This window comes from Sceloporus occidentalis, unplaced genomic scaffold (assembly GCF_023333645.1).
Source record: "Sceloporus occidentalis isolate IW3139 unplaced genomic scaffold, rSceOcc1.0.p SCAF_4, whole genome shotgun sequence".
Taxonomy (NCBI): Eukaryota; Metazoa; Chordata; class Lepidosauria; order Squamata; family Phrynosomatidae; genus Sceloporus; species Sceloporus occidentalis.
The window spans coordinates 164,111,010-164,136,825 of NW_028316984.1; the positions used below are offsets into that span (position 1 = coordinate 164,111,010).

General features: G+C 41.4%; 1 protein-coding gene and 1 long non-coding RNA gene across 2 annotated transcripts; one reads left to right on the forward strand and one right to left on the reverse strand.

Annotated features, from left to right (window-relative positions):
* Nucleotides 1-1,250: 1,250 nt before the first annotated feature.
* On the reverse strand, nucleotides 1,251-25,816 carry LOC149314970 (uncharacterized). The gene is made up of 3 exons (XR_016281003.1): nucleotides 25,708-25,816; nucleotides 3,419-3,570; nucleotides 1,251-1,628 (listed from the first exon to the last, which is right to left on the reverse strand). It is a non-coding gene; the product is annotated as an uncharacterized LOC149314970 (long non-coding RNA).
* BATF (basic leucine zipper ATF-like transcription factor) lies at nucleotides 8,289-21,075 on the forward strand. Its single transcript, XM_089522242.1, has 3 exons — nucleotides 8,289-8,945; nucleotides 11,679-11,783; nucleotides 20,428-21,075. Exons 1-3 carry the CDS (start codon nucleotides 8,871-8,873, stop codon nucleotides 20,635-20,637), a joined length of 390 nt encoding a protein of 129 aa, XP_089378368.1. The 5' UTR covers nucleotides 8,289-8,870; the 3' UTR covers nucleotides 20,638-21,075.

Sequence of the window (25,816 nt, forward strand, 5' to 3'; positions counted from 1 at the left end):
GCCAAAAGTACTGTATATCTAAATAAAAAGATATTTGCCTGCCTGCAGAAGGAGCCTAGAGAATGGGCCAGCCTAACCTACTACAGTCTTGGAGTAGCCACCAGGAAGCCTCTTCACATGTCCTCAGCAAATGTACCTGTCATGGTGGCAATGGCACTCAGAGAAAGCCCTCTCCAGAGCATCTGAAACTGTGGCCTTCAAATAATCTGAACCTAGTCATATACAGCTTTATAGAATATAACCCAGAAATGGACCATTAGGTAGTGATGATGTTACAACAAGGTTCACTTGGGTATACAATAGTACCAGATAAGTGCTGGACTCCTTATCAGGCCTCTGGAAGGGTCTAAGAGGTGAGTCAGGGGCAGGATGGTATCATTTTGTATCTGCCATAGATTTTTAGGGAAAGCACTTTGCTGCCTGAGCTGAAAAACAAGATAATGCCTGTTGTATTATGTACAGAAGCCAGCAAATCTATCAGTTGCATGCTTCTTCAGTGCTGGGGATAGGGCAGCATCCTTCATTCATGCCCTTAATCTGCCTCAGTTTGATTATTATTATTATTATTATTATTAACCTTTATTTATGAAGCACTGTAAATTTACACAGCGCTGTACATACAATCTTTTTAATTAGACGGTTCCCTGCCCTCGGACTTACAATCTAAAAAGGTAATCCTCTGTCATGCCACTTTTTCAGCTGCTTTTAAAATAGCTCAGCTTCTTTCTCTGCTTCCTACTTTCCTACGTCAGCATCTGCAAATTCCTGTGAACTGATTATAAAGTACAAAGGCAGGCTGTGCTAAATTTACTCTGTGCAAAGGGTGGGGGGGGGGGGGAGAGGAGGGACAGAATCTTGCCCTTCCCTGTAGACTCAGGCAAATGTAAACTGCTACACCCCCTTTTGGCTTCTCTGTTCTTCCCCATTAAAGACTTTTGCCATCTTGCCTGCTCTTGTGTTGCTTGGCCTCATGTGTCCCTTTTTTCACCTGTGAAATATTGGAGGGTATGCCTTCACCATACCTGAGGGAGACTTAAGGGGCATTGGACAAACTGTGTAGTACACAATGTTCTACTTCAGCACCTGTGTGTCAGCCCCTAGCATTCATTGTCTGCTTCACTGTGTATGATGGCAGGATGATCTTCAAACTTCAATAGATAAATTAACTCATAAGACATCTCTGGGAACAAGGCTTAGAAATTGCCTATTTTTATGTCTTGTGGACTCCTTTTGGCCAAAATCCTATTCACGTTTACTCGGCAGTAAGTGGAACTTAGCTCCAAGTCAATATGACTAAAATCAGATGGCACATCAAGATTTTAAGAGGCATGCTCAGTTCAAAGAAGTAACTGATACAACAAAGTTCTGAAGAATATTTATCAACCTACAATACTTTGCTGAGTTGTAAGGGCTGCCAGGTGGAAAGACACATTTCAGGGCAAGTAGTGCTGAAGAAGAAGATTTCTGAAGTGACTCTAGAGACCTCATCTATCTTCATTCTTTCCCATTTTTCACCAGGACTCAACAAGAAGGTGCTTGTTTGTGTGTTGCGCTTGTACCCAAGTTGGTATACTGAAAAGCCAGGAGCAAGGGTGGGGTCTGAAGAGAGAGCCTCCGGATACATGCATCTGGACAAGACAGAGAGTGGAAAAGCAGTTTCATAATCCATGAGCCTTCTTGTTGCACAATCTAGCAGCAGTGGTGCAGGGTTGGAAAAACAAATTCTTTGTTGGCTGATACTGAGCCTTCCATAAGCCTCAAAATTCACTTTGTTGTTGCTGTTAGTGTGTGCCTTCAAGTTGTTTCCGACTTATGGCAATTCTAAGACAAACCCATCATGGATTTTCTTGGCAAGATTTATGCAAAGGGAGGTTGTGCTTGACTTTCTCTGAGGTTGAGAAAGTGTGATTTGTCTCTATGCATCATGTATATTGTAAGTATCGTGTAGAAATCCTGGGATTTGGAGTTTAGAGAAAAGTATCCCCACTCGACCATGGAAACCTACCGGATGACCTTGGGCAAGTCACACACTCTCAGCCTCAGTAACCCCCTGATAGGTTCATCTTAGGACCACCCTAAGTTGGCAATGACTTGAAGGCACACAACAACCATTTAAAATTTGTAACTAGCTAGCTCTAATGCCTCACCAGAGTAAATATTCCAGGATCCCACAGGCTGAATCCATCATAGTTAGCATGGAATCATAGTGCTATAATTGTATAGTGTGAAATGGCCCTCTGGCTTTGTGGAATGTATGCCTTAGTAGAAAGATGGCAACCATTCCAGCTCCTAGATGGATTTTGTATTTTGCCACCTGACCAGATATTTAAAACCTGGCTTTTCCTTGCCTGTGGGTTACCATGATACTTGGCTAACTGTGTTTTATCACATTCTGGACCCCTTACTCAGATGATGCAAAAACTGTTCCACACCATCTGTCAACCCTTCCCTGCCAATATGTAGTTTTTAATTAGCATTGCTATTTTGAAAACTGTTTTACTTTTCTTTAAGCCTGTTTGGAGTTTACAGTCCTCATTCTTTTACGTACTTGCTGAGTCAGGGGGATTTTTTTTCTTTTTGGCATATGCAAATATGGGCTTGTCCCATACGATAGGTATGCAAATAGATAACAGTTTAGATTTAAACTTAATTCATATTATTTAAAATATACACGTGTGAAATCTTTAAAATGGGAGGCCCTAACAGGTTGTTTGCCTAGTCTTTTTTGCCTATCAGATTAGTCTTTGCATCGCATCAGCAATAGAAGCTCTTAGTATCAAGAGAGCTTTTGAAGGGCTGCATCTGCACTACAGAAATAAACCAGTTTGGCACCACTTTAATGGCCATGACTCAAGGCTATGGAATTCTGGGAACTGTAGTTTGTTGTGGTACCAGAACGGAGCCATGGCCTTGAGCCATGGCCATTAAAGTGGTGTGAAACTGGATTATGTCTCTGGGGTGGATGCAGCCAAAGTTTCACTTACATTTATAGGCCACTGTTCCTCCAGTGTGCATTACAAGGTGCATTACATGGCTCTTCCCCTCCCCATCGTATCTTCACAATAGCCCTGTGAAGTAGTTCAAGTGGAAACAGAGTACTGGCTCAGTCTCATCCAGTGAGTAGGATGGCTCAGTGGGGACTGGAACATGGGTCTCTCCAGTTGCAGCTCCACACTCAAACCACTACATCACCCTGGTGTTGTGACTAGAAGAGTTGCGATGTACAAGGAGCCATTTGGCTGAAAGCAGAAGTACATTGGTCCTCTTTTCTTCCTCTCTCCACTCACCCCTACTTTTTGTAACATTTTGCCAAATAAAAAGATCTTGAGAGTTCAGAAGCTCACTTGCAGTTTTTGTGCACAAAATTGTGCAGTTTTATATTAGTCTTAATAATGTAAAGTGAAACATATAAAGTTACCCTTTTTTGGCTACAGGTCTCAGATTTCTCTAGTCACCATTTCCAGAGTTCATGGTGGCAAGGTTAGAATTTAAAAAAGGAATCCATCCGGACTGTAGGGTGGGTTTCAGAATGTTCTCTTGTGGTTCATCAACCCCTGTGATGGTTTCCATCTGAAAAATCAAGTACTGTTGTTCAAAAACATATCCATAAAAGAGTTCTAAATCTCAAAGTTTGCTTCTCGTGTGCACAACTGTAGTGTAGTTTACAACAAGATCCATCAGAGGAGGGAGGAAGTAGTTACAAATGCTGTTCCCTTTCTTTGTATGTATGATTTATATGCAACTAGAACATGGGATGAGGTTTATGTGGTTAGAACATCTGTCTTTAATAATGCTTTCTCCTGATTTCTCCAGGACAAATTATGTCAATTACCTTCTAATTTCATGGCTTCCTGCTGAATCCTCTTGTTAGCTGCTTTCTAACCATAATGGTCTAGGAACCTATGAGGAGCAACATAGCCTGGAGAATAGAAGGTTAAGAGATGATATGATAGCCATTTAAATATTTGAAAGAATGTCATACTGAAGATAGAGCAAGTTTGTTTTCTGCAGCTCCAGAGAATAGGACCTGGAGCAATGGATTCAAACTACAGAAGAGATTCCACCTAAACATTAGGAAGAAATTCCTGACAGTAAGAGCTGTTCAAAAGTGGAACACACTCCCTCAGAGAGTATTGGAGTTGCCTTCTTTGGAGGTTTTTAAACAGAGGCAGGATGGCCATTTGTCAGGAGTACTTTGATTGTGAGTTCCTGCATGGCAGGGGTTGGACTGGATAGCCCTTGTGGTCTCTTCCAACTCTGTGATTCTACTCCCAATTGTTGAATGGTAAGTCAACACATAAGGGCAACACATACAGCAGCATGGCATAGTGGCTTGAGCATTCAACTGTGACTCTGGAAACCAGTTTTCAAACCTCAGCTAGGTCAAATAAATCCCCTGGGTGACTTTGGGCAAGTTACACTCTCTCAGTCTCAGGGGAAGGCAATGGCAAACCTCCTCTGAACAAATCTTGCCAGGACAACCCCATGATATGTTCACATTGGGGTCACCATAAGTCGGAAATGACTTGAAGGCACACAACAATAAGTCAACACATAGGTAGATATCACTGATTCAGTGGGTCTACTTTAGTTAGGACTAACAACAGGATTTAGCCACTGTGTGATAAGAAACTCTTATCCTGAGACAGGTTTTCTAATGATAAACTGGAACTTCCCAATGCACTGCAACTGTAATCTCCCTTGATATTTCGTGGTTCCACAATGAGTACTTAAAGGTCAGTGACACTGAGTCCTGGAAGATGGTAGAGTTCTCACTATATTAAATCATCACTTGATTAGAATGATCTTTGACCAAACATAGCAAAATTTGATTTTCTGTTTTCCAGAAGAATGAGAATGCAAAAATGCTTATATAGCCGCAATAGCACAGGTTTTAAAAAACATAGAATCATAGAATAATAGAGTTGGAAGAGACCACAAGGGCCATCTAGTCCAACCCCATTCTGCCATGCAGGAAATCTCAATCAAAGCATCCCCAACAGATGGCCATCCAGCCTCTGCTTAAACACCTCCAAGGAAGGAGATTCCACCACTCTCTGAGGGAGTGTGTTCCACTGTCGAACAGCCCTTACTGTCAGGTAGTTCCTCCTAATGTTGAGGTGAAATCTCTTTTCCTGGAGCTTGCATTCATTGCTCTGGGTTCTGTTTTCTGGAGCAGCATAAAACAAGCTTGCTCCCTCCTCAATATGACATCCCTTCAAGTATTTAAACAGGGCTATCATATCACCTCTTAACCTTCCCTTCTCCAGGTTAAACATGCCCAGCTCCCTAAGTCATTCCTCATAGGACACGGTTTCCAGACCCTTCACCATTTTAGTCGCCCTCCTCTGGACACGCTCCAGTTTTTCAACATCCTTTTTAAATTGTGGTGCCCAGAACTGGACACAATATTCCAGGTGGGGTCTGACAAAAGCAGAATATAGTGGCACTATTACTTCTCTTGATCTAGACACTATACTTCTATTGATGCACCTAAAATTGCATTGGCCTTTTTAGCTGCTGCATCGCACTGTTGACTCATGTTCTATTTTTGGTCTACTTGGACTGCTAGATCCCTTTCACATGAAGTCTCGTTCAGCCAGGTGTCGTCCATCCTATATCTGTGCATTTCCTTTTTCCGCCCTAAGTGCAGTTCCTTACATTTGTCTTGTGTTGAATTTCATTTGGTTAGCTTTGGCCCAGCTTTCTAGTCTATTCAAGTTGAAGTCGTGAGATTTAGAGAAATTAAACATAAGTGTGATACTTCAAATCTCAAAACAGTCAAAATTCAAAGACTGACTTGAAACATATAGAACTTGAATATGTCTTTGTCTAAAATGCAGAGACAGACGGTGACCTGGCCTCTCTTCCATCTAAAGGACAACTATATTCTATGTGTCCCTTTCTTTATCATGTTTAAGAATAACTGGAAAGCTATGGTTTTTAAGGTGATGTGATCTGGAACATATACATGTAATCAATATGGATTAGTGTGTTCATCTGTCATTAGTAACCATATGTGTTAATGGATAGAATTAGTTTTTAAAATGGCAGATGTTGGTAGTGTAATGATGTAATGGGGTTTGCCAAAGATGATGTCAGTCAGAGGGAGTTTGAAAAAAGTATAAAATTGGCCTGAACTCTTTGTTCTGGGCCCAGACAAGATTTGAGCTTTGCCTTTTGTCTTGGTCAAACTTGCTTGATTTTTGCAAAAATCAAATAAAGTTTTGTTCCTGTGAAAATTTTCTGTTCTTGTCCAGTCTTTTTGGCTAACATACTGGGCAGGGAGAAGGATCTGCATTTTGCAGTCGCGATTACAAAGTCATTTTGAATTTTGATCCTGTCCTCTGGGGTACTAGCTATTCCTCCTAATTTGGTGTCATCTGCAAATTTGATAAGTATGCTCCCAGTTCTGCCATCCAGGTCATTGATAAAGATGTTGAATAGCACTGGGCCCAGGACAGAGCCCTGTGGGACCCCACTGGTCACTTCTCTCCAGGATGAAAAGGAGCCATTGTTGAGCACCCTTTGGGTTCGGCCGGTCAACCAATTACAAATCCACATAACAGTTGCCTTGTCTAGCCCACATTTTACAAGCTTGTTTGCAAGAATGTCATGGGGAACCCTGTCAAAAGCCTTACTGAAATCAAGATATACTATATCCACAGCATTGCCTTCATCTACCAAGCTGGTAATTTTATCAGAAAAAGAGATCAGGTTTGTCTGGCATGACTTCTTTCTCTGAAACCCATGTTGACTTTGTGTGATTATGGCATTGCCTTCTAGATGTTCACAGACTCTCTGTTTAATGATCTGCTCTAGAATCTTTCCTGGGATTGATGTCAGACTAACTGGACGATAATTGTTGGGATCCTCTTTCTTCCCCTTTTTGAAGATGGGGACAACGTTTGCCCTCCTCCAGTCTGCTGGGATTTCTCCTGTTTTCCAGGAGTTTTCAAAGATTACTGTCAATGGCTCTGATATTACATTTGCCAGTTCTTTTAATACCCTTGGATGTAGTTCTACTGGTCCTGGAGACTTAAATTCATTTAGATTAACCAGATATTCCTGTACTATCTCTTTAATTATTCTGTGCTGAAATTCCCATATTCTGTCCTCTGTTCCATTATCCTCAGGTTGAGCATCCTTTGCCTTTTCTGAGAACATTGAGGCAAAGAAAATGTTGAGTAATTCTGCCTTTTCTCTGTCCCCTGTTAGCATTTTGCCATCTTCTCCATGCAGTGGCTCTACCGTTTCCTTTTTCTTCCTTTTGCTGTGGACATACCCAAAATGATCTGGCAAGGAATCCTCAGAGATGGTTTTGCCAGTTCCTTCTTCTGAAATATAGCCTACAGCACCTGGTATTTGCTGGCAGTCTGTCATCCAAGTAACAACCAGAGGTGATCCTATTATTGGCATGTAATATCATTTAAAGAATGGGCTCGGGGGTGTTGTTTGATAGCATATTGTTTTAAAAGTGTTTTAAAAGCTTTTATCTTTTTAAACTGGATTTTATGTTTTCAACAAATGACCTGTATTAATACTGTAACTGCTGTGTGCCTTCACGTTTTTTCTGACTTATGGTAACTCTGTCATGGGGTTTTCTCGGCCAGTTTCTTCAGAGAGGGTTTGCCACTGCCATCTTCTGCAGCTGAGATAGTGTGACTTCCCCAAGGTCACCCAGTCAATTTATATGGCCAAGCTGCAAACCGAACCATGGTCTTCAGAGCCCTGGTCCAGCGCTCAAACCACTACACCATACTTGTTCTCAATATTGTAATAATCTAAACTTATTTTAATGCTCCCTTTTGTATATTTTTAATTGTGCTGTTGTTGTTTTTAAATTGTAAGCGACTCTGAGTCCCAATTTTGGGCAAAAAGAGATATTGATGATGATGATGATGATGATGATGATGATGATACAAATGATGAATCAGCTGTTTTTCTCATTAATTAATATTACCATTTCCTTGCTCAGAGTTTTCTCTGTCAATTGTATTCTTGGTTTATACAGTTTTGATCCAGTTTTCCTTCTCTCTTGAGGATGTGCCTGTGTTTTCCATGCCCTTTTGCTGCTTCTCCTCAGACAGCTGAAACCCACTTCTGAAACCCAAAAGGGCATGGAAAACACAGACACATCCTCAAGAGAGAAGGAAAACTGGATCAAAACTGTATGCGCCAAGAACAAAATTGACAAGGACAACTCTGCGCATGGAAAGAATAATATTCATTAACAATAAAAAGAACTCATCATCATCATCATCATCATCATCATCATCATCATCATCCCTCCTTCCCCCCAGAATTTTTATGCAGTCTTATATTGTTGTAGATGGTTTTAATTGTTTTGAATTGTTTTGGGAGAAAGGCGGCATACAAACCAAATAAATAAATAAAGTAACATAAAATTGGGACTCACAGCTGCTTATAAGTTAAGCACCAACTGCAGTGCCCAGAATCCCATAGCATGGAGCCATGGCAGTTAACGCGGGATGAAACCGGATTATTTCTCCAGTGTGGATGCAGCCAGAGGGGTCGGGTTTTTTTTGAGGGGGGTGTTTGTTTTTCTTTCTCTTTTGAGACTCTTCTGATTTCCTTCTGGTAACTTTTTTGGCCTTGAGTTTCCGTACACGTGACTTTCCGTCCATCCTTTCGCTGCTTCCGAGAAACTCGAAGGGCTGGAGCCAGGGCAGCTTTCTAGCGAAGGAGGAGGAAGAGGAGGAGATCGGCGCCGCCACCGAGAGAGAAAGTGGCCCAAGGAAGGAAGGAAGGAAGGAAGGAAGGAGAGAGAGAGAGAGAGAGACAGAGAGAGAGAGTCTGCAGAGGAGGAAGGAGCCCAGCCCCAGCATCTCTGCAGCCCCAGGGGAGCCATGCCCAGGAGCTCTGACAGCAGCGACTCCAGCACCTTCAGCCAGGCATCCTCCTCCTCCTCCTCCAGCAAACAGGTACATTGGGCACAAGGGGGATGATGGGGGCTGCTGCTTTTCTTAGGGACCTTCAGGCCATTGCCCGACTTATGGCTTTCTCGTGGCCAGATTTGTTCTTGGCCCACCTCTGAGGCTGAGAGAGTGTGACTTGCCTAAGGTCACCCCATGGGTTTCACAGTAGGGATTGGCACCCTGGTCTCCAGAGTCATAGCCCAGCGATCCAACCACTCTGCCATGCTGCTCTCAGTGTGGACAGTTTGGTGTTGTGGATGTTGTCAAACCATTGCCCAACTTATGGGTTTTCATGGCCAGAGTTGTTCTTGACCCATCTCTGAGGCTGAGAGAGTGTGACTTGCCTGAAGGCACCCCATGGGTTTCTGAGTGAAGATTGGAACCCTGGCCTCTAGAGTCATAGTCCATACCTCAAACACTACGCCACGCTGCTCTCAGTTCAGACCGTTTGGTGCTGTTGGGTGCCTTCACATCATTTCCCGATTTATGGGGTTTTCTTGGCCAGATTTGTTCTTGGCCCACCTCTGAGGCTCTGAGTGTGACTTGCCTAAGATCACTTCATGGGTTTCTGAGGAGGATTGGAACCCTTGTCTCCAGAGTTGTAGTCCTGTGCTCAGACCACTACACCATGCTGTCTCTCAGTGTGGACTGTTTGGTGTTGTTGGGTGCCTTCAAGTCATTTCCCAACTTATGGCAACTCTAAGGTGAACCTATTGGTTACTTGGCCAGATTTGTTCTTTGCCTCCCTCTGAAGCTGAGAGAGTGTGGCATACCCAAGGTCACTCAGTGGCTTTCTGAGTGGGGATTTGAACCCTGGTCTCCAGTGCCCAGATCACTATACCATGGTGCTGTCAATCTGGACGCCTTGTTGTTGTTGGATAACTACAAGTTGTTTCCAACTTACAATGACCCTAAGGTTTATCAGGGGGTTTTCTTGGAAAGTTTCTTCAGAGGGGGTTTGCCATTGCTTTCCCCTGAGGCTGAGAGATTGTGACTTGCCCAGGGCCAGCCAGTGGGTTTCCACGGCCAAGCAGGAATTTGAACCCAGGACTCCAGAATCACTGTCCAAATGCCCAAACTGCTACACCATGCTGGGTCACACAGGGGGTTTCCAAATGGAGATTTGAACCCTGGTCTCCAGAGTAATAGTCCAGCGCTCAAACCACTACACCATGCTGCACTCAATTTGGACAGTTGGTTCTGAATTAATGTTATAGGTCTTACTTCCTCCCCTCCCTGTACAGCTCCTAGAGGTGAAGTTCAACAGGTGAAGTTGGCTGCAGCATCAGAGCTGGCCCAAGTTCTTTTGCTGCCTGTGGTGAACAGTGAATAAACCCATTGCCACAAGTGTTGGTGGTGGTGGATAGGAGCCAAGAATCTGCAAAATGTAGAAAATCCCACAATCCTCTAGCAGCAAAAATAATGAATTATCACTGGCTGCCTGAGGTGGCTGCCACACTTTGTCTAATGGTTGGGCTGACCATGGAGATGAAGTGATAAGGAAACCTTCACCTGTTGAATTCTTGCCTGTGTTTGCTAAAGCCACAGGAGCCATGCTGGAAACTGAAGGTGACAGCTCTAATCCCCACTTCCTTCCTATCTTGTCAGACACTTCAGTTTGTCTTGTGGGTTAATGGAGAAGCTTAAATACTCTGGAGGCATAAGATCCTGCCTGATCTTGGAAGTTAAGCAGGGTCAGGCCTGGTTAGAATTGGGAAGGTTGACTGCCAAGGGAGTTGCAAACTACAGTCAGTGCTCTGTATCCATGGATTCTTTATCAATGGATTCAAACATCAATGGCTTCAAAGTATCCAAAAAAGATTTAAATTCCAAAAAGCAAACCTTGATTTTGTCATTTTAGGGTCACCATTTTACTATCCATCATATTTAATGCGACTTGAACATTCATGGATTTTAGTCTCACCGGTGTGTGTGTGTGTCCTGGAACCAAACCTCAGCAGATACCAAGGGCCCACTGTATCTCTGAGTTTTCCTTACATAAGAGAACCCTATTAAATTCATGGGGTCATCTTAAGTAGACACATGACTGGAAGGCACATGTGTACATACACAGTAAGAGAAACAGCATTGAGAGCTAAAGAGAAACATTCCTAGGGGACTTTCATGGGGCATTCTAGGAAGTGGTTTGGGGAATATTTTCAGTGAAATCTAAGTAACACATATGAAAACCAAAGAAAAGCAGGGCAACACAGAACAACCTAATGTGGCAGCAGAACAGTAATGGAACAAGATGGCACAAGAGCAACATTGCAGAAAATTGTAGCAAATGTCATTCTTTGAGATGGTAGCATAATTTTGCTGAGTAGCAACATTTGTCTGACACTGGCCAAGCCTAGGCATTCAGATGGAGGATGCCATTTCCCTTGGGATGCATTGACACACATCCACTTTTTGCCCAAGAAGCTCTGGAGGAGAGCAATGGACTCAGTGACTTCTGTAGAAGCTTAAGTGGGGATAATGGGAGCTATAGTCCAGTATATTGGGAGAGAACTAGATTTTGGATATATGTTAGGGATTTAGGCAAGCTTGGAGAAGGAGAACTCATTAATCTGAAATTGATTCTGCCACGAGTGGGAGATCACAACTGAAATGACTTTTTAATTCCAACAACTTTGTATCCTAATCTTGTCAGTCATTTTATGCAGCATTCTTGTGATGGCATCATGAAGGAATTGTACCTGCTGTCTTAATCTTCTCTGTGGGGTTTTCTTCCTCCAGGAATCTTCTGACGACATGAGGAAAGTACAAAGAAGGGAAAAGAATCGTATTGCAGCACAGAAGAGCCGGCAGAGACAGACACAAAAAGCAGATACCTTGCACTTGGTAAGTGCTTCAGTAATATAGTTAGTCAGATTCTAGCCTTGAAGCTGATTCCAGCTTATGATAATACTAATTTAGGAGGTTTTTGACAAGACTTTTTCAGAAGAGGGTTGTCATTGCCTTCTTAGTAGGCTGAGAAAGAGTGAGAGGGCATCATGTGTTTGTTTTAAATTCTGAGGCTTTTTCTTATAATGCATTAGTGCACCAGTGAAATTGCCCTTTTGCATTATGACACTATTTACTCTGAGGAAACAATTTAAAAAGAAAAGAGGATAGAATTTACCCTTCAGATATCATCCAAGCATGCCGAAGTTCTCACTTAAAACAAAACAAAACAAAAACTTTGTAAAAGCTCTAGGGCACATCCAAGAAGTCAATACAAGTAGCATCCCGAAACAGTGGAACAAATGAACAGAAGAGACAAATACCAGCAAAACCCAAGGAGCTATATTGTGATAATTCCTACTTCTTTAGACCAGTTCCAAAGAACCCTCAGAATGAATTTGGAGGATCGTGGGACTGGTCACACCTTGATGGAAAAGCTCCCTTCATAGCATTAATTCAGCTCATTGTTGCTTTAGCAGCCTGCCATATCAAGATCTGTGTAGATAGTAAAGTGAGGAGAGGAGACAGCCTCTCTTGTTTTATACCTGCAACAATATCCTGTTCTGTGGGGAGGCATTCTACTGAGGGAACCCACCCCATCTGCAAGTAGTAAGAGTCTGGAAACAGGTTTACCTCAACAGTGTGAATCAGACTACAGTCAGTTAATATTACATGTTTCACTCCTATCACAGGCAGTGTAAACTACATACAGTAGAATCAGTCCAGAATAAGTTGAACCTTCATGGTGAAAGCTAAAAAATTGGGCTGGGGGTGATGGAAGCTGTTAAGTACAACTGGAGTCTCGCCACACACAAAAAGCAGGGGGAAGAAAAGCAGGCTTCATTCATATACAGCTTGGATTAACTGGAACTGGAAAACGAAGTGATCATGATCATGTCCAGCCCTAATTTAGGTACAGTGTGTCAGCTATCTAAAGCAGGGGCTGCTATTGGGTGGCAGCCTCTCAAATATTTTTCCTGTGCTTCCAGGTCTACTACCTTTCTTCTCTCTGGAAGAAAAAGCTGTGTGCACCACACAGCCTGTTCTGCACCACCTAAACTGGTCAGCTGTCTTGAGTATGGTGTAGAGCCGAACCCCAGTGACAGTGTTGAAGGGGGTACATCTTAAGCCTCCCCAGGAGCCCCTCAGAGATACTGGAAACCATAGAATTAAATGCCCCCCACCAAATTCCCCCATGCATTTTTTAAATTTTCTGACATTACCTAAACCAGGGATAGGGACCTATGGCTCATAGATGTTGCTCAGTTCAAACTCTCATTAACTCAAACTAATGAGGGAAAAAGTCAGGAGTGCTGGCAATTGTGATCTAACATAATCTAGCAGGCTACTGGCCTTAAAGAAAACTCTGGTGAAGTTTGGGTGAGGAGAAATTAATAGGGAACATTTTTATACTAGGTGAAATGAGTTTATGATGCATCCAATATTGTCTCCCTCTCTTACCCCCCAGAGATATATTTACTATACCTGCCAACATGTCACAGATGAAAACCGGAACATGGGTGGCCAAGCAACATCAGAGTGTGGTCAAGATGACAGAAGTTGTTAATGAGGAAGAACAGACAAGCCAGGAGAGGCTGCAGTAGTTTGCTTGTGCCTGGGAAGGGCAAGGTTCTGCTCCCTGCTGTCCTCCCCTGTTGAGTTAACTGAGTGCAAACTACTTTCATTTTGAACTCTCAAGTTTACAACAATTGAAGTAAATCAAGATGAAAGGGAAAAGTGGGAGGAGGAGAGGCAAACTGGGCCATTTTAGAAGCAGCTGAACAAGTGGGACAGTAGAAGATGAATTGATGATGTCCCTGCCAGACTGGGACACTGGGAGGATATAATTTACTTGTGATTCTGCCCTACTAAATTTAAACTCTTATGAACTTATTTAGAGGGGATTTATCCATGCTTATATTTAGGGGAGTCCAGTAAGCAAATCACTAGATTCTATAAACTGTAGAGTACTTATTTCTGCTATATGTGTAGTGATACCACCAACTGTCTTTAAGTATATTTTTAGAAATTCATTAACAACAATACTACAAATTCTTACCCAGAGCATACAGTTGGCATACCCCACAATATTGTGTTCATGCAGTGGGATGAGCATGTATACCTTCATGCCTGACATATGTATAGTTATGCTAGTACTGAGCACAGTCTAACAGTAATCAGCAATTACTCATACAGACTACAGCCATATACATTTTGTTCTAGTTTGAGGGATCCTGGTGATGATACTGAACAGAGGTGGGGATTATGAAGCTCTCCAGATGTTATTGTACTATAATCCCCATCATCCCTCCCCAGTGGCTATATTGACTAGACTTGATGGGAGTTGCAGTTCAACTACATATGAAAGCCCACACTCCCTCCAGCCCTGACAGGTAAGCTGAATGCCAAAACCTAGTTCACACAACAGGTGGGTGGTGCACTGTCCTTGGACTGTATTACTTCATGGATGACTGCAGGTAGGGGATTATATGTCTCTGTTTAGCTCCACAGAAAAATTTCCCCACCCATAGCAAATAAGAACAGCCCTAGCCTAGTCTTGTCTGACATGTTACTTTCATGTGCCCTGGGATATTTCCTCCTTTGGGGGAACCATTCAGCCATGTGAATTTCCACCTGCACTTTGGAATACAGTAATACAGACCAAGAACAGTTTTAGCTCTTTGTGCATTGTTTGAACTAGGCTTGTGGGTAGATCAGTCATATTTGTGATTGGCTGCTAGTTGGATCCACTTTAAAAGTGCTAATGCCATTAATGCAACTGCAGAGTACTCATTTTGGAGGGCCCTAAGTATTCTGGTAAAATACAACATTCTCACAAAAGGAGCACTGACTTCAAAATCTGAGTCTGGAAATATTACTTTCATAGATAATAATTGACAGAATGCCTCTTTCTAACATTGTCACCACCTCTGGAAGTTGTAGTCCAAAAGTAACTTTTCATGACCTCAGGTTCTGAAGACGGTTCTGGTTTTGTGACAAGTCACTCCTTAGCTTACTTCAGGATAGCAAATCTCTTTTTGTCTCTCTGTCACATACACGCATGCACACAAACATGACTCAAAGTGACAATGGAATTGGTGGTGGTGACAGGGTTGCCAAAGTAAAATCTGGAGAGGGCTCCTGTACCTTTTAATGGTTGTGCAGAACAGAGAATTTCAGCAGTTGTTGTCTGTTACCTGATTACATGGCAAGCAACACCTGCTGAAATTCCCCCATCTACAAAACTATTAATGTAGAAGAGCCCTCTCTGGTTTTCAGTCTGGCAACCTTAAGTACTGCGCTAATGCGGCCAGTCAGCAATAGACTTTTGGTTTCTTTGGAAAGACATCTATCACCAGTCTACCATATTGTGCCACTCTTGCCAGTTTTGTAGAAGCAGGCTTAATTTAGACTTGGGCCTCACAACCTTGTCCTCTCTCTATAAAAAAATGTTTTCTGGTAGTTTCTGGTTCCTTCCCCACCCTTTCCCTTCTGATGAATTTCCCCATTACAAGGCTGCTTTCCCCCAGCTGCTGAGAGAAAAGAGTGAGACTTTCCTTCTAATGCAGTTAAGAAGTTTCCTGTGGCAGGTGGTTTTTCTCGTTGTAGATGGCAGTTACTGACACTTCCCTCCTCCTGTCTCCCCAAGGCGTCTCTTTCTCTCTCATGTCAGGATGTATGTGGCCTCGTTCGAAAAATACGAGTACACAACAAAAGTTTGGTGTGAGGCAGTGGGAACCTCCGGTGGAGGCTATGATGCTGCTGTCATTTCTCATAAGTTACCGGCTGGGGAGAAAACGCGGCAGAGCAGCAAATGTCATCTGCTATCTACAGGCGGCCAGCTTTCTTTCTTGGGTTTGCCCAGAGCCTGAGCTGACAGGAAGAAACGTCAGTCAGCTTGGAAATTTTACAAAGCTCTTAGACAAAAGGATATGACCCTCACCTCTTTAGACTCTTTCCCACTTCACATATTATAGTCTCACTCCTTTAACACACTAGTCAAATTCATTATGAGCGATTTTTTAAAAATGCAGGTGAGCTTATAAAAGCTAGTGTGTCTTTAGATTGTAGCAAGAGGTAGCAGAGCTGGGAAATATTACTTTTTCTGGACTAGAACTCCCACAATTCCCCAGCCACCATAGTGAATGGCCATACTACCGGAGAGATCCTGGAAGTTGTAACTTTTCCATTCTTTAATTGGGAGCAACCATGACTTGTGTCATAATTGGAGAAATAATAAAATTTGCTAGAATCCTGATGATGACCTTCCATCTTCATAAGTGGTCTTAAGTCTGCAAGAATTAGAATTGCACAGTTGCACAACATCTATATCCAGTAGAATGAATGAATGAATGAATGAATGAATGAATGAATGAAAATTTATTTATATACCGCTATTCCTACATAGATCATAGCGGTGTACAACATAAAATAAAATAATAACAACAACATATATCCCCGACAGTGCAAACAAACTGCTCATACCGATTAAAAAATTATACAAGAGAATCTAAAAAACCATTATATTACAGTCAATTAAAACCATATCATTAAAAGCCGAAGAACAAAATAGCTGGATCAAATAATGTGCATCAAGGAAGGAGAGAAAAATATTAAGGCGCATGGGGGAAAGCTTGACGGAAAAGATGGGTCTTCAAATTTCTCCTAAATAGATCTAAAGAGGTGACTGAGCGGAGTGGAGTAGAGGGCTGTTATTACATTATTATGTAGTACAGCATAGTGTGAAATGCACATTGATGCAGAATGCACATTAGTAAATGATGTATGTTGGTCCTGATGTATTTTGCATGCTCTTGCTGGTGTCCCTTTACATACCTTTGGAATTCAGTAAACGGGTTTCTTAGCATTTTTGCTACATAGCTAGGTATACGTAAAGTGATAAAACATAACAGATAATTCGGGATTCTGATGCCTTTTTTCCTGTCGTATTTGGAACAAGGTAAAACAAAGAGAGAACAAGAAACTGCACCAGTCACAGAATCATTACATTAATTTCTCATGCAAGCAAGGTTATACTTAGAATTCTACAACAAAGACTCTTATAGTGTATAGTGTCTAGATCAAGAGAAGTAATAGTGCCACTCTATTCTGCTTTGGTTAGGCCCCACCTGGAATATTGTGTCCAGTTCTGGGTACCACAATTCAAAAAGGACATTGAGATACTGGAGTGTGTCCAAAGGAGGGTGACTAAAATGATGAAGGGTCTGGAAAACATGTCCTATGAGGAGCGACATAGGGAGCTGGGGATGTTTAGCCTGGAGAAAAGAAGGTTAAGAGGTGATATGATAGCCCTGTTTAAATATTTGAAGGGATGTCATATTGAGGAGGGAGCAAACTTGTTTTCTGCTGCTCCAGAGAACAGGACCCGAACAATGTATGCAAGCTACAGGAAAAGAGATTCCACCTCAACATTAGGAGGAACTTCCTGACAGTAAGGGCTGTTCGACAGTGGAACACACTCCCTCAGAGAGTGGTGGAATCTCCTTCCTTGGAGGTGTTTAAGCAGAGGCTGGATGGCCATCTATCAGGGATGCTTTGATTTGGATTTCCTGCATGGCAGGAGTTTGGACTGGATGGCCCTTGTGGTCTCTTCCAACTCTATGATTCTATGATTCCATGCTGTTTCTATGCATGACTGTGAGAGCTGGACAGTGAAGAAAGTTGATAGAAAGAAAATCAGTTCATCTGAGATGTGGTGCTAGAGAAGAGTTCTGAAAATACCATGGGCCGCTTAAAGACCAATGGATGAGCCGAATGCACCCTGGAAGCAAAGATGACCAAACTGAGGTTGTTGTATTTTGACCATATCATGAAAATAAATGACTCATACTATAATGCTTGGTAAAGTGGAGGGCAATGGGAAAAAAGGAAAACCATATTCCAGAAGGACAGACTCAATCAAAGAAACCATGGTCATGAATCTGCAAGAGCTGAGCAGGACAATTAAGGACAGGGTGACTTGGAGATCTCTCATTTCATAGTGTTGCCATGGATTGAAGTTGACACAAAGACAGTTAAAAACAACAAGAACAAAGCAAAAAACTGAAAATTATATATTTCAGATGGAAAATTGTAGCATTGTCTTGCTGCCTATCATCTTTTTTCAGTTAGGGCAAGATCCACATAACTAAGGAAGAGTTCCTAGGTTACAAAAGGGCTCCATGTAATGTAATCTAACCTGTCCTGCCCTTGTAGATAGATGCACATGACAGACAACAGTGAGACTTTGAAAACATTAATCATATTCTCAGAAGAACTGAAACCAACAGGTCTAATTTATAAATGTTTCTTGAGAAACACTGCATTTGATGTTAACAGAGTTAAGTGGAATAAGGAGTTAGATTGTCCTGTGCAAATTATCCAATGAAAATCAGAACTAGCTTTAACATAAAGTGCCTCTTTTAGAGCTAAAGCAACATTTGTCCCAGCAAAAGCATTTTTAGGTATATTGGAAGCCATTATACCTTTTAGACAGAAACTCTCTAGTTCAATGAAATATTGGCAATGTAATGCAGATAATGCTTCCTAATGGCATGTGATGTGGATGTTTCCAGCTGTTACTCATCTTTGGATGTACTCTAACATGCTAATTTTGTATTAGAAAAATATTTGGTTTTGGCAGATGAACAGGTTCTTTTAAATTATATTCCTATGGTGTGAAATTTACCTAAGGGTCAACTTTGCTGATTCCTGCATGCATCTACTGTTGCAAAAAGACTTATACTCCAAAGCTGGAAAGATAAAATATTCATCATCTGTTGTCCAATGATCAGAAAATATTACTATTTTAGCTACTAGATGCCAACTTAAAAATGTATTTTAGGAGATATGGTCAGCCTTATTAATGTATATGCCTAGCCCTTGTTCATATCCTGTGTATTTCCCCTTCCTTCCTTCCTTCCTTCCTTCCTTCCTTCCTCTCTCTCTCTCTCTCTCTCTCGTTTTTCTGTTTTTTTCTTTGTAATCATACTCTGCAAATCCAATTTAATTTTTAAAAACTTGGTACCCTTAGATGTGTTGGGACTATAACTCAAATCATTTCCAGGGAGCACAGTCAATGGTACTATTGGTTGGAGATAGAGAAATTGTAGTCCAACATACCTAAGGGGTAATGCTGAGAAAGGTTCTCTTCATTTGTATCAGGTGGACCATCCAGCCACCCAAATTTCTTTCATGGTAGCAATTCCTGTGAATCTGACAAAAGCAAAGAATCTGACAAAACAAAAGTGGTATCGACATGACTGGTGGAACTGACATGGGTAGCCAACTTTAGGGATTATCACTTCATCTGCTCAAGAGAATTTTTTTCATAAACACACTCTCCTTGCCCCTCATCTTAATTGCAGATTCTGGGGAACAGAAGCTAATTGAGTTGCATGAGGTTCCTCCTCTCCTATAGAGACGGATTAAATAGAATACTGTAGCTCATCTAGACAAAGGTGGAAAGGAGCTAAATATATTGTCAAAAGCAAGAAATGTTTCACCAAAAAGGAAGGCAAAGGAGAGCATGGATTTGCAGAAAATTCCCATACGCTACTCTTACCTGTAGATGCATATTTAGAAATAGCAACAAAGAATCTTTTGGCATCTTAAATATTAGCTTATTCAGCATAAACTTTCAGATTAATTGTGTGTGCATCTGATGAAGTAGACTGCTGTTTGTGAATGCTCATACGACATAATACTTATTAATCTTTATAGTGGTTCAGGACTGTTATTTTTGCTAGAGACTGACTTCTTCCCCCTGGAAGTTGCTACATCTGTCTCTACAATCTAAAGAAAAATACAATATATCATACCATAACTGGGAAGACTGTGACCAGATGACCTGTGTGCCTACTTGGTCCAGCAGCTAATTGTGCATGGACAATGTTAAAACTTAATCTGCTCTCACTTATGGTTCTTTATTTATAAACTAGACTTGAATTGGAAGCCCATTGTCAAATAGAGGATGCCTTCTAATAGAGCACTCGTCTTTCATATGTGGCCATTCTACTTAATTTCTGCACTTCACAATGTAAGACAAAATAGATTTGAAGTTAAATGCCCTGTGTTATGATGGGTGGGCTACAGATGCAAATCAATAGGCATGGGATGTTTAATGCTTTGCTGTGCTGCTGCAGTCCTGAGGAAAATCCCTTCTCTGAAGCTGGTATTGGCTTTGCAACTTAATTTTCTCTTGATGTTTCAGAGCGTTAGAAAGGATGCTTAGTTGTTACCTTATTTTCAGTATATAACAGGATGCAAGCTACACATTTGTCGCCTTCTTGGCTGCAAGTATCAATTTGTTTTCCATAAGTTCTTCTGTTAGAAATTTGCTTTTCATCATCTCCCAAAGTGAAAATCAGTTGAAAATAAAGCTAAATCAAAGCCATAATATACAGCTAAATCAAAATTGGTGCACCACAGGTGACAGGGGCTAAATGGGGAGGCAGTGGCTAAATGTGGCCCTAACCCCCAGCATGGCTGCCATCCCTGGCATTGAACTGTCTGTTGATTCTTATTTCTTTTTTCTTTAAAGGAGAGCGAAGACTTGGAAAGGCAAAATGCTGCTTTGCGCCGAGAGATCAAACAGCTGAGAGAGGAATTGACACACTTCACCACAGTGCTGAATGTGCATGAGACTCGCTGCTCCGTCCTCCACACACAGCCACCAGCACCCTCCGAAGTGCTTTACACCTCACTTTCCTTCCCCCAGACCCACATCAGCTCCCCATGTTTCCAACCCTGAGATCAACGGCTGGGAATGGAAAAAGTCTGTGAACTTCATTGTGCCTAGACAGAAGTATGAGGTGTCGCATACATCATCACTGTGGATAGGCTGGGGCATTCCCATGTCTCTGTTGACAGAAACTAGCCAGATTAAGGTATGGAAAATGTCTAAGATTTGCCCCCTGTGCAGAAACAGGAAAATGCTGGCTCCAGGGGGGGCTGCATCTGTGGATCAGATTCCGATCAGATGAAGTCATGCAGCTTTGTTGTTTGTGCTGAAACCCCTAACAAAGAGCCTTGATAGAGACATGTGGGGAAAGATGACAGAAAAGTGTCTCTCTCCATGAAATGTATGCTTGTGATTCTACAAATAGTGAGCCTGGGCTGGAAACGCGCAAAATCTAAAGCACTGTTGTTGTTGTTTTAGTTTTTTTAAATAAAGAGTTTATATTTTGAATATTTTACATGTTAGTTTTAAAACCTGACCTGGCCTTAATTTGTGTATGAAAAATACAGTGCAAAGCAACAAGGCAGTGAAACAGGGCAATGAAAGCACTAGGAATTATGGAAAGATATGAGCCACATCTTAACCCAGGGGTAGGGATGCTCCAGACCTTGGCAGTTGACATCAACTGATTTTGGGTTTCTCTGTTGCTCTGGTGGACGGCAGAGTGCTATTGCAGCTGTCATTTTGGGTGACAGGAAGTGACATCACATCATTCCTGTTTGTCTTGTGACAATTATTTTAGTGAATTACAGTACTGGAAATATTTTAGTTTATTTTTATTTATTTATTTTTGCTATATAGCCTCCCCCAAAACAGCAGTTTTACACATTCTGGAGATTCTCTTTGTGAAAAATTAGCAAGTGCTGACTGGATTTTTTAAAATGGGATTTCAGGTGTTTGGGTGAATCAGTAGAGGTGTCAAGGTCCACAGGAGACCCCAGCAGCTGCATATGACTTGTGGGCCATATGACTGCCATCCCTGCCTTAACCATACCTTCAGTAGTTGTATGCTTCTTTTTCTTGCCTTATGTAAAACTGGGATATTAGAATTAGATACTTCCAATATTGCAGAAGTCTTCATGAAATCAGATTCAGGCCTGCAGAATGGTGGTGGTAAGAGAATTTAAGGCTTTGTACTTGTGGCATAGTGATTTGAGTGTTGGCCTGTGACTCTGGAGAACAGGGTTTGATTCACAGCTCACCCATGAAACCCACTGAGTGACCTTGGACAACTCACATGCTCTCAGCCTCAGGGAAAGGTAATAGGAAAAATCCTCTGAACAAATCCTGCCAACAAAACCCTATTATAGGGTTGCCATAAGTCATGAATGACTTTTGAAGGCACACAATAACAAAACCATGGTTCTGATCTGGAATCCTGTATTCACCATGCATGGCTATTATTTGCCCTGCTTCACGTGGACAGAAAAGCTGAGTTCAAAAAAAGCTACAGTGTTCAGACAGCACACAGATATTATAAATTACACTTGTCCCTCCACATTTGCTGGGGTTGGGGGTACAGGACCCCCATGAAAGTGGGAAAACTGCAAATAAAAATACTGTGTTTTAACCTGAGAGAATACATCTCTAGGAATTTCTAGGTCCTCCAGTGCAACTCTGTGGTCAACATCTGCCAGGCATTGACCATAGAACTGTGCTGGAGGAGCTACAAATTCCTAGTGGAGTGTTCTCTCTAGGAATCTCTAGGTCCTTCAGTGTGACTTTTGGTTAAAGTTGACCATAGAATTGCACTCGAGGACCTAGATATTCCTAGGAGAATCTATTAATAAAATCTGTGAATAATCAAATCCGCAAAAGTCAAAGCCGCAAATGTAGATGGACAAGTGTATGTGGCATACTGTATTTAATTACTATGCTTCCTTTCTCCCAGCATGGGGTCCAAGGCATCTTACAACAAAGTTGAAACAAGAAGGGGCTATATACCCGATGATGAAAAATTAGAGCATAAGTTATCATTTTAAAACATTAACCTTAAAAGTATTTACTTTTAAAACATTACAACAAAAATTTTTAAAAATACATCATATCCGCCATAAAGGTGAATGATGTGATAGATGCCTTTGATCATGTATATACCCCAGGAGAAAGGAAGGGTATAAATTCAAACAAACAAAAGGTAAACCTATGGTACAAATGCTCAAGCCTCAGGGAAGGCAATGGCAAACCTCCTCCGAACAAATCCTAGCAAGAAGACCACATGAGAGGTTCACCTTAGGATCTGCATAAATTGGAAACAACTTGAAGACACACAATGGTTACAATCTTGACCTACTGTATTTTGTAAGAATGATATAAAATCTCCAAAATAGAAATATGGAAATACACATTTTCTCTTCTCTTTAGGATTGTAGTTTTCCTGACTACAGACTGCTAAATGCTGTTGTGGAATTTTTGTTACCACTATCTATAGATTAAGGAGTGGGCTCTACATACCTACAAGTGTGTTTACCAGTTTCTGCTTACTTAGCTGTGAAACAGATGACTGGTACCTGGTTGCAGACCTCTTGAATTCAAATCATTTGAGAAACATTTGTTAAAACCTCTGTGAAGGAAGAAAAGGATAGCAAGCTAACTGAATCTTCATTTATCCTTTTCTATTTTAAGTAGAGCTAGGGGAAGGTACTTTTTTTACTATAGTTCTCAGAATTGCCCAATAGTGCTGTTGCCTAGGGGATTCTAGATGATGCAGTCCCAAATAATAGTGTTTCTAAGCTTTGATTTTAAGAAGCTACAGTACTTCCATCCCATATTCTGTTAGTTGTTTTTGCAGTTTTCAGGGTGAGCTGAGACTGATAGATTTTGAGTTGCAATGCAACACTTTTATGGAATAATATCTACACTGTGTTGTTCCAAAAGGGATGTTGTGAGAAGCTCCCTTAAATAGGCAAAATATTGTTCTTGTGCTGCGTAACAAATACCACTGTTGCACAAACATCTGAAACCACCAGGAACTTGTTTCAAGTGATCTGATATGTATTATCTTACGCAGTAGATAATTAAAAGCAGGGGGTAGTTGAAGATGAAAGAAATCCCCGTAAAATATCCCTTAGCTTGTAATGCCTTTCTATAGTAGGTGGGAAATGCTAAAGCATTGAAACTAAGAAAGACTGCTTGCAAAAATCCTACCTATATTTTTGGCGGGAGGAGAGTACCTAATGTGGTCATCCAAATGCTAGTATATTTTAGGAATTAGAAGCCAGAGATGAGAACTGGCAGGCCCAAGTCCTACATGGTAAGGAATGATCAGAGTTGGAAAAGTTACACTTTGGACAATGACTTAATGCTGGGGAAATCTGAAAAGTGTTATTCAAAAAAGAAACTTCTTTAAACTCTGGCAATGATAATTCTGAATAAATGCTGTTGCAGTTTTATGTTTCCAGGAGGAGATCAAAGGCAAGGAGGGAAAAAAGCGAGCTAAATTGCAAGTCAGAAGGTTTAATTGAACAAATATGCAGTGGGTTGCAAAAATAGGGCAATTGTCATGGGGGAAATGTAAGGAAGGTGGTAGTGGAGGTGGCTCCCATATGTGACTGGAACAGTGAGTCCATTCCAGGTTTTTGCTAGCCTTACAGAAGCTTCAACCTATGACTAAGGGGTTCTAGAGATTGTGGTCTAAAAGTTACTTTTCCAATAATTGGTACTGATTCACCAATGCCACATCCAAGATCCTGGGAACAGAGGCAGTGGTGCACAAGGGTGGCTAAAGACATTTTGCTACCTGAAGTATATGTTATTATTTTATTTATTTATTGCACTTCTACCCTCCCATTCTCCCCAAATTGGATACAAGATGGCCTACAGTAATTTTAAAAGATCCAATTAAAACATGAATTTTCAAAAGTTGAAAAGGAATAAAACAACATGGTTAAAAACACGATTAAAACAGCTAAAACACTAAAACAACATAAAACATATTAAGAATGACTGTAAATATGAATATGAATGAGACAGCCAGTTTGGCTTAGTGGTTGAACTATAACCCCAGAGATCAGGTTTGATTCACCACTCAGCCATGAAACCTACTGGGTGAATGTCAAAAAGTCACATGCTGTCAGTCTCAAGGGAAGGTAATGGTAAACCTGCTCTGAACAAACCTTCTCCAAAAAAACCACATGAGTCACATAAGTCAGAAATGACTTGAAGGCACACAACTACAATAATACACACATGGTTAGGTACAAGGCTATCCATACTATTTGACACATGGGACAATTTAGGGGCAACCAACACTCTGTGGCCCTCCCTTCTGATATTTCTCCTATGCTGATATTTCTGTCTCCTCATATCATATCTCTGCCTACACACCAACCCCCACAACTGGGGAGGGGGGAAAGAAACTTCTGTTTTGCAGCTGAAAACCAGAATGAAATGTAATGTTATGTCACTTCCACTCCAGCATTCTCTCACTACAGCCTGCTCAGGGACCCACATAGGAATGGCTCTCACATACTGAACAGTTGTCCACTCCTGCTGTGTACAAAAGAATGGGGACACTGCTCAGTCTGAAGAGTCGATTCAATTGCTGAGAAGTTCTAGGGAGACACCTTCAAGTGGTGGGCAGTGCCAAAGGCAAAGCAGGATACCCAGATGCTTCCCTATTTTAGCTTATAGCTCTTACTGTGAACCATTTCAGTGAGGAGGTGAATTGGATCTGGGTTTTAGTTTAAACATCCCCAAACAGACGTCAGCACCTTGGATTACTAATCCAAAGTTCAGAGTGAAACCCAAAGTACCATATATACTCAACTATAAGTTGACCTCATGTATACGTCAAGGGCAGGTTTTGGGGGCCAAAATTATGGATTTTGATATGACCCATGGATAAGTCAAGGGTAAAACTTAAAGGCATGTAATAATGAAGGATGGAGCAAGGAAAACAACGTCAAAGAATTTACAAGATTCCATCAGGATCACAATAAACTTGGATGGATTGTTTGTGCTCACAATAAACTTGGGTGGATGAGAGAGTAGAGGAGGGTCAGTGCTTCCAGGACAGATATCACACTTGCCTTTCACCAAGGGATAGTTTATTTTTAATAAGAGTTAAAATGCAATACTTACATTGACCTGTGGATAAGTTGACTCAGGTTTTTTGGGTCAATTTTTTGACTAAACTTTCTAGACTTGAGTATATACAGTAGATTCATGGTTGAAACAACATGGAAGTCAC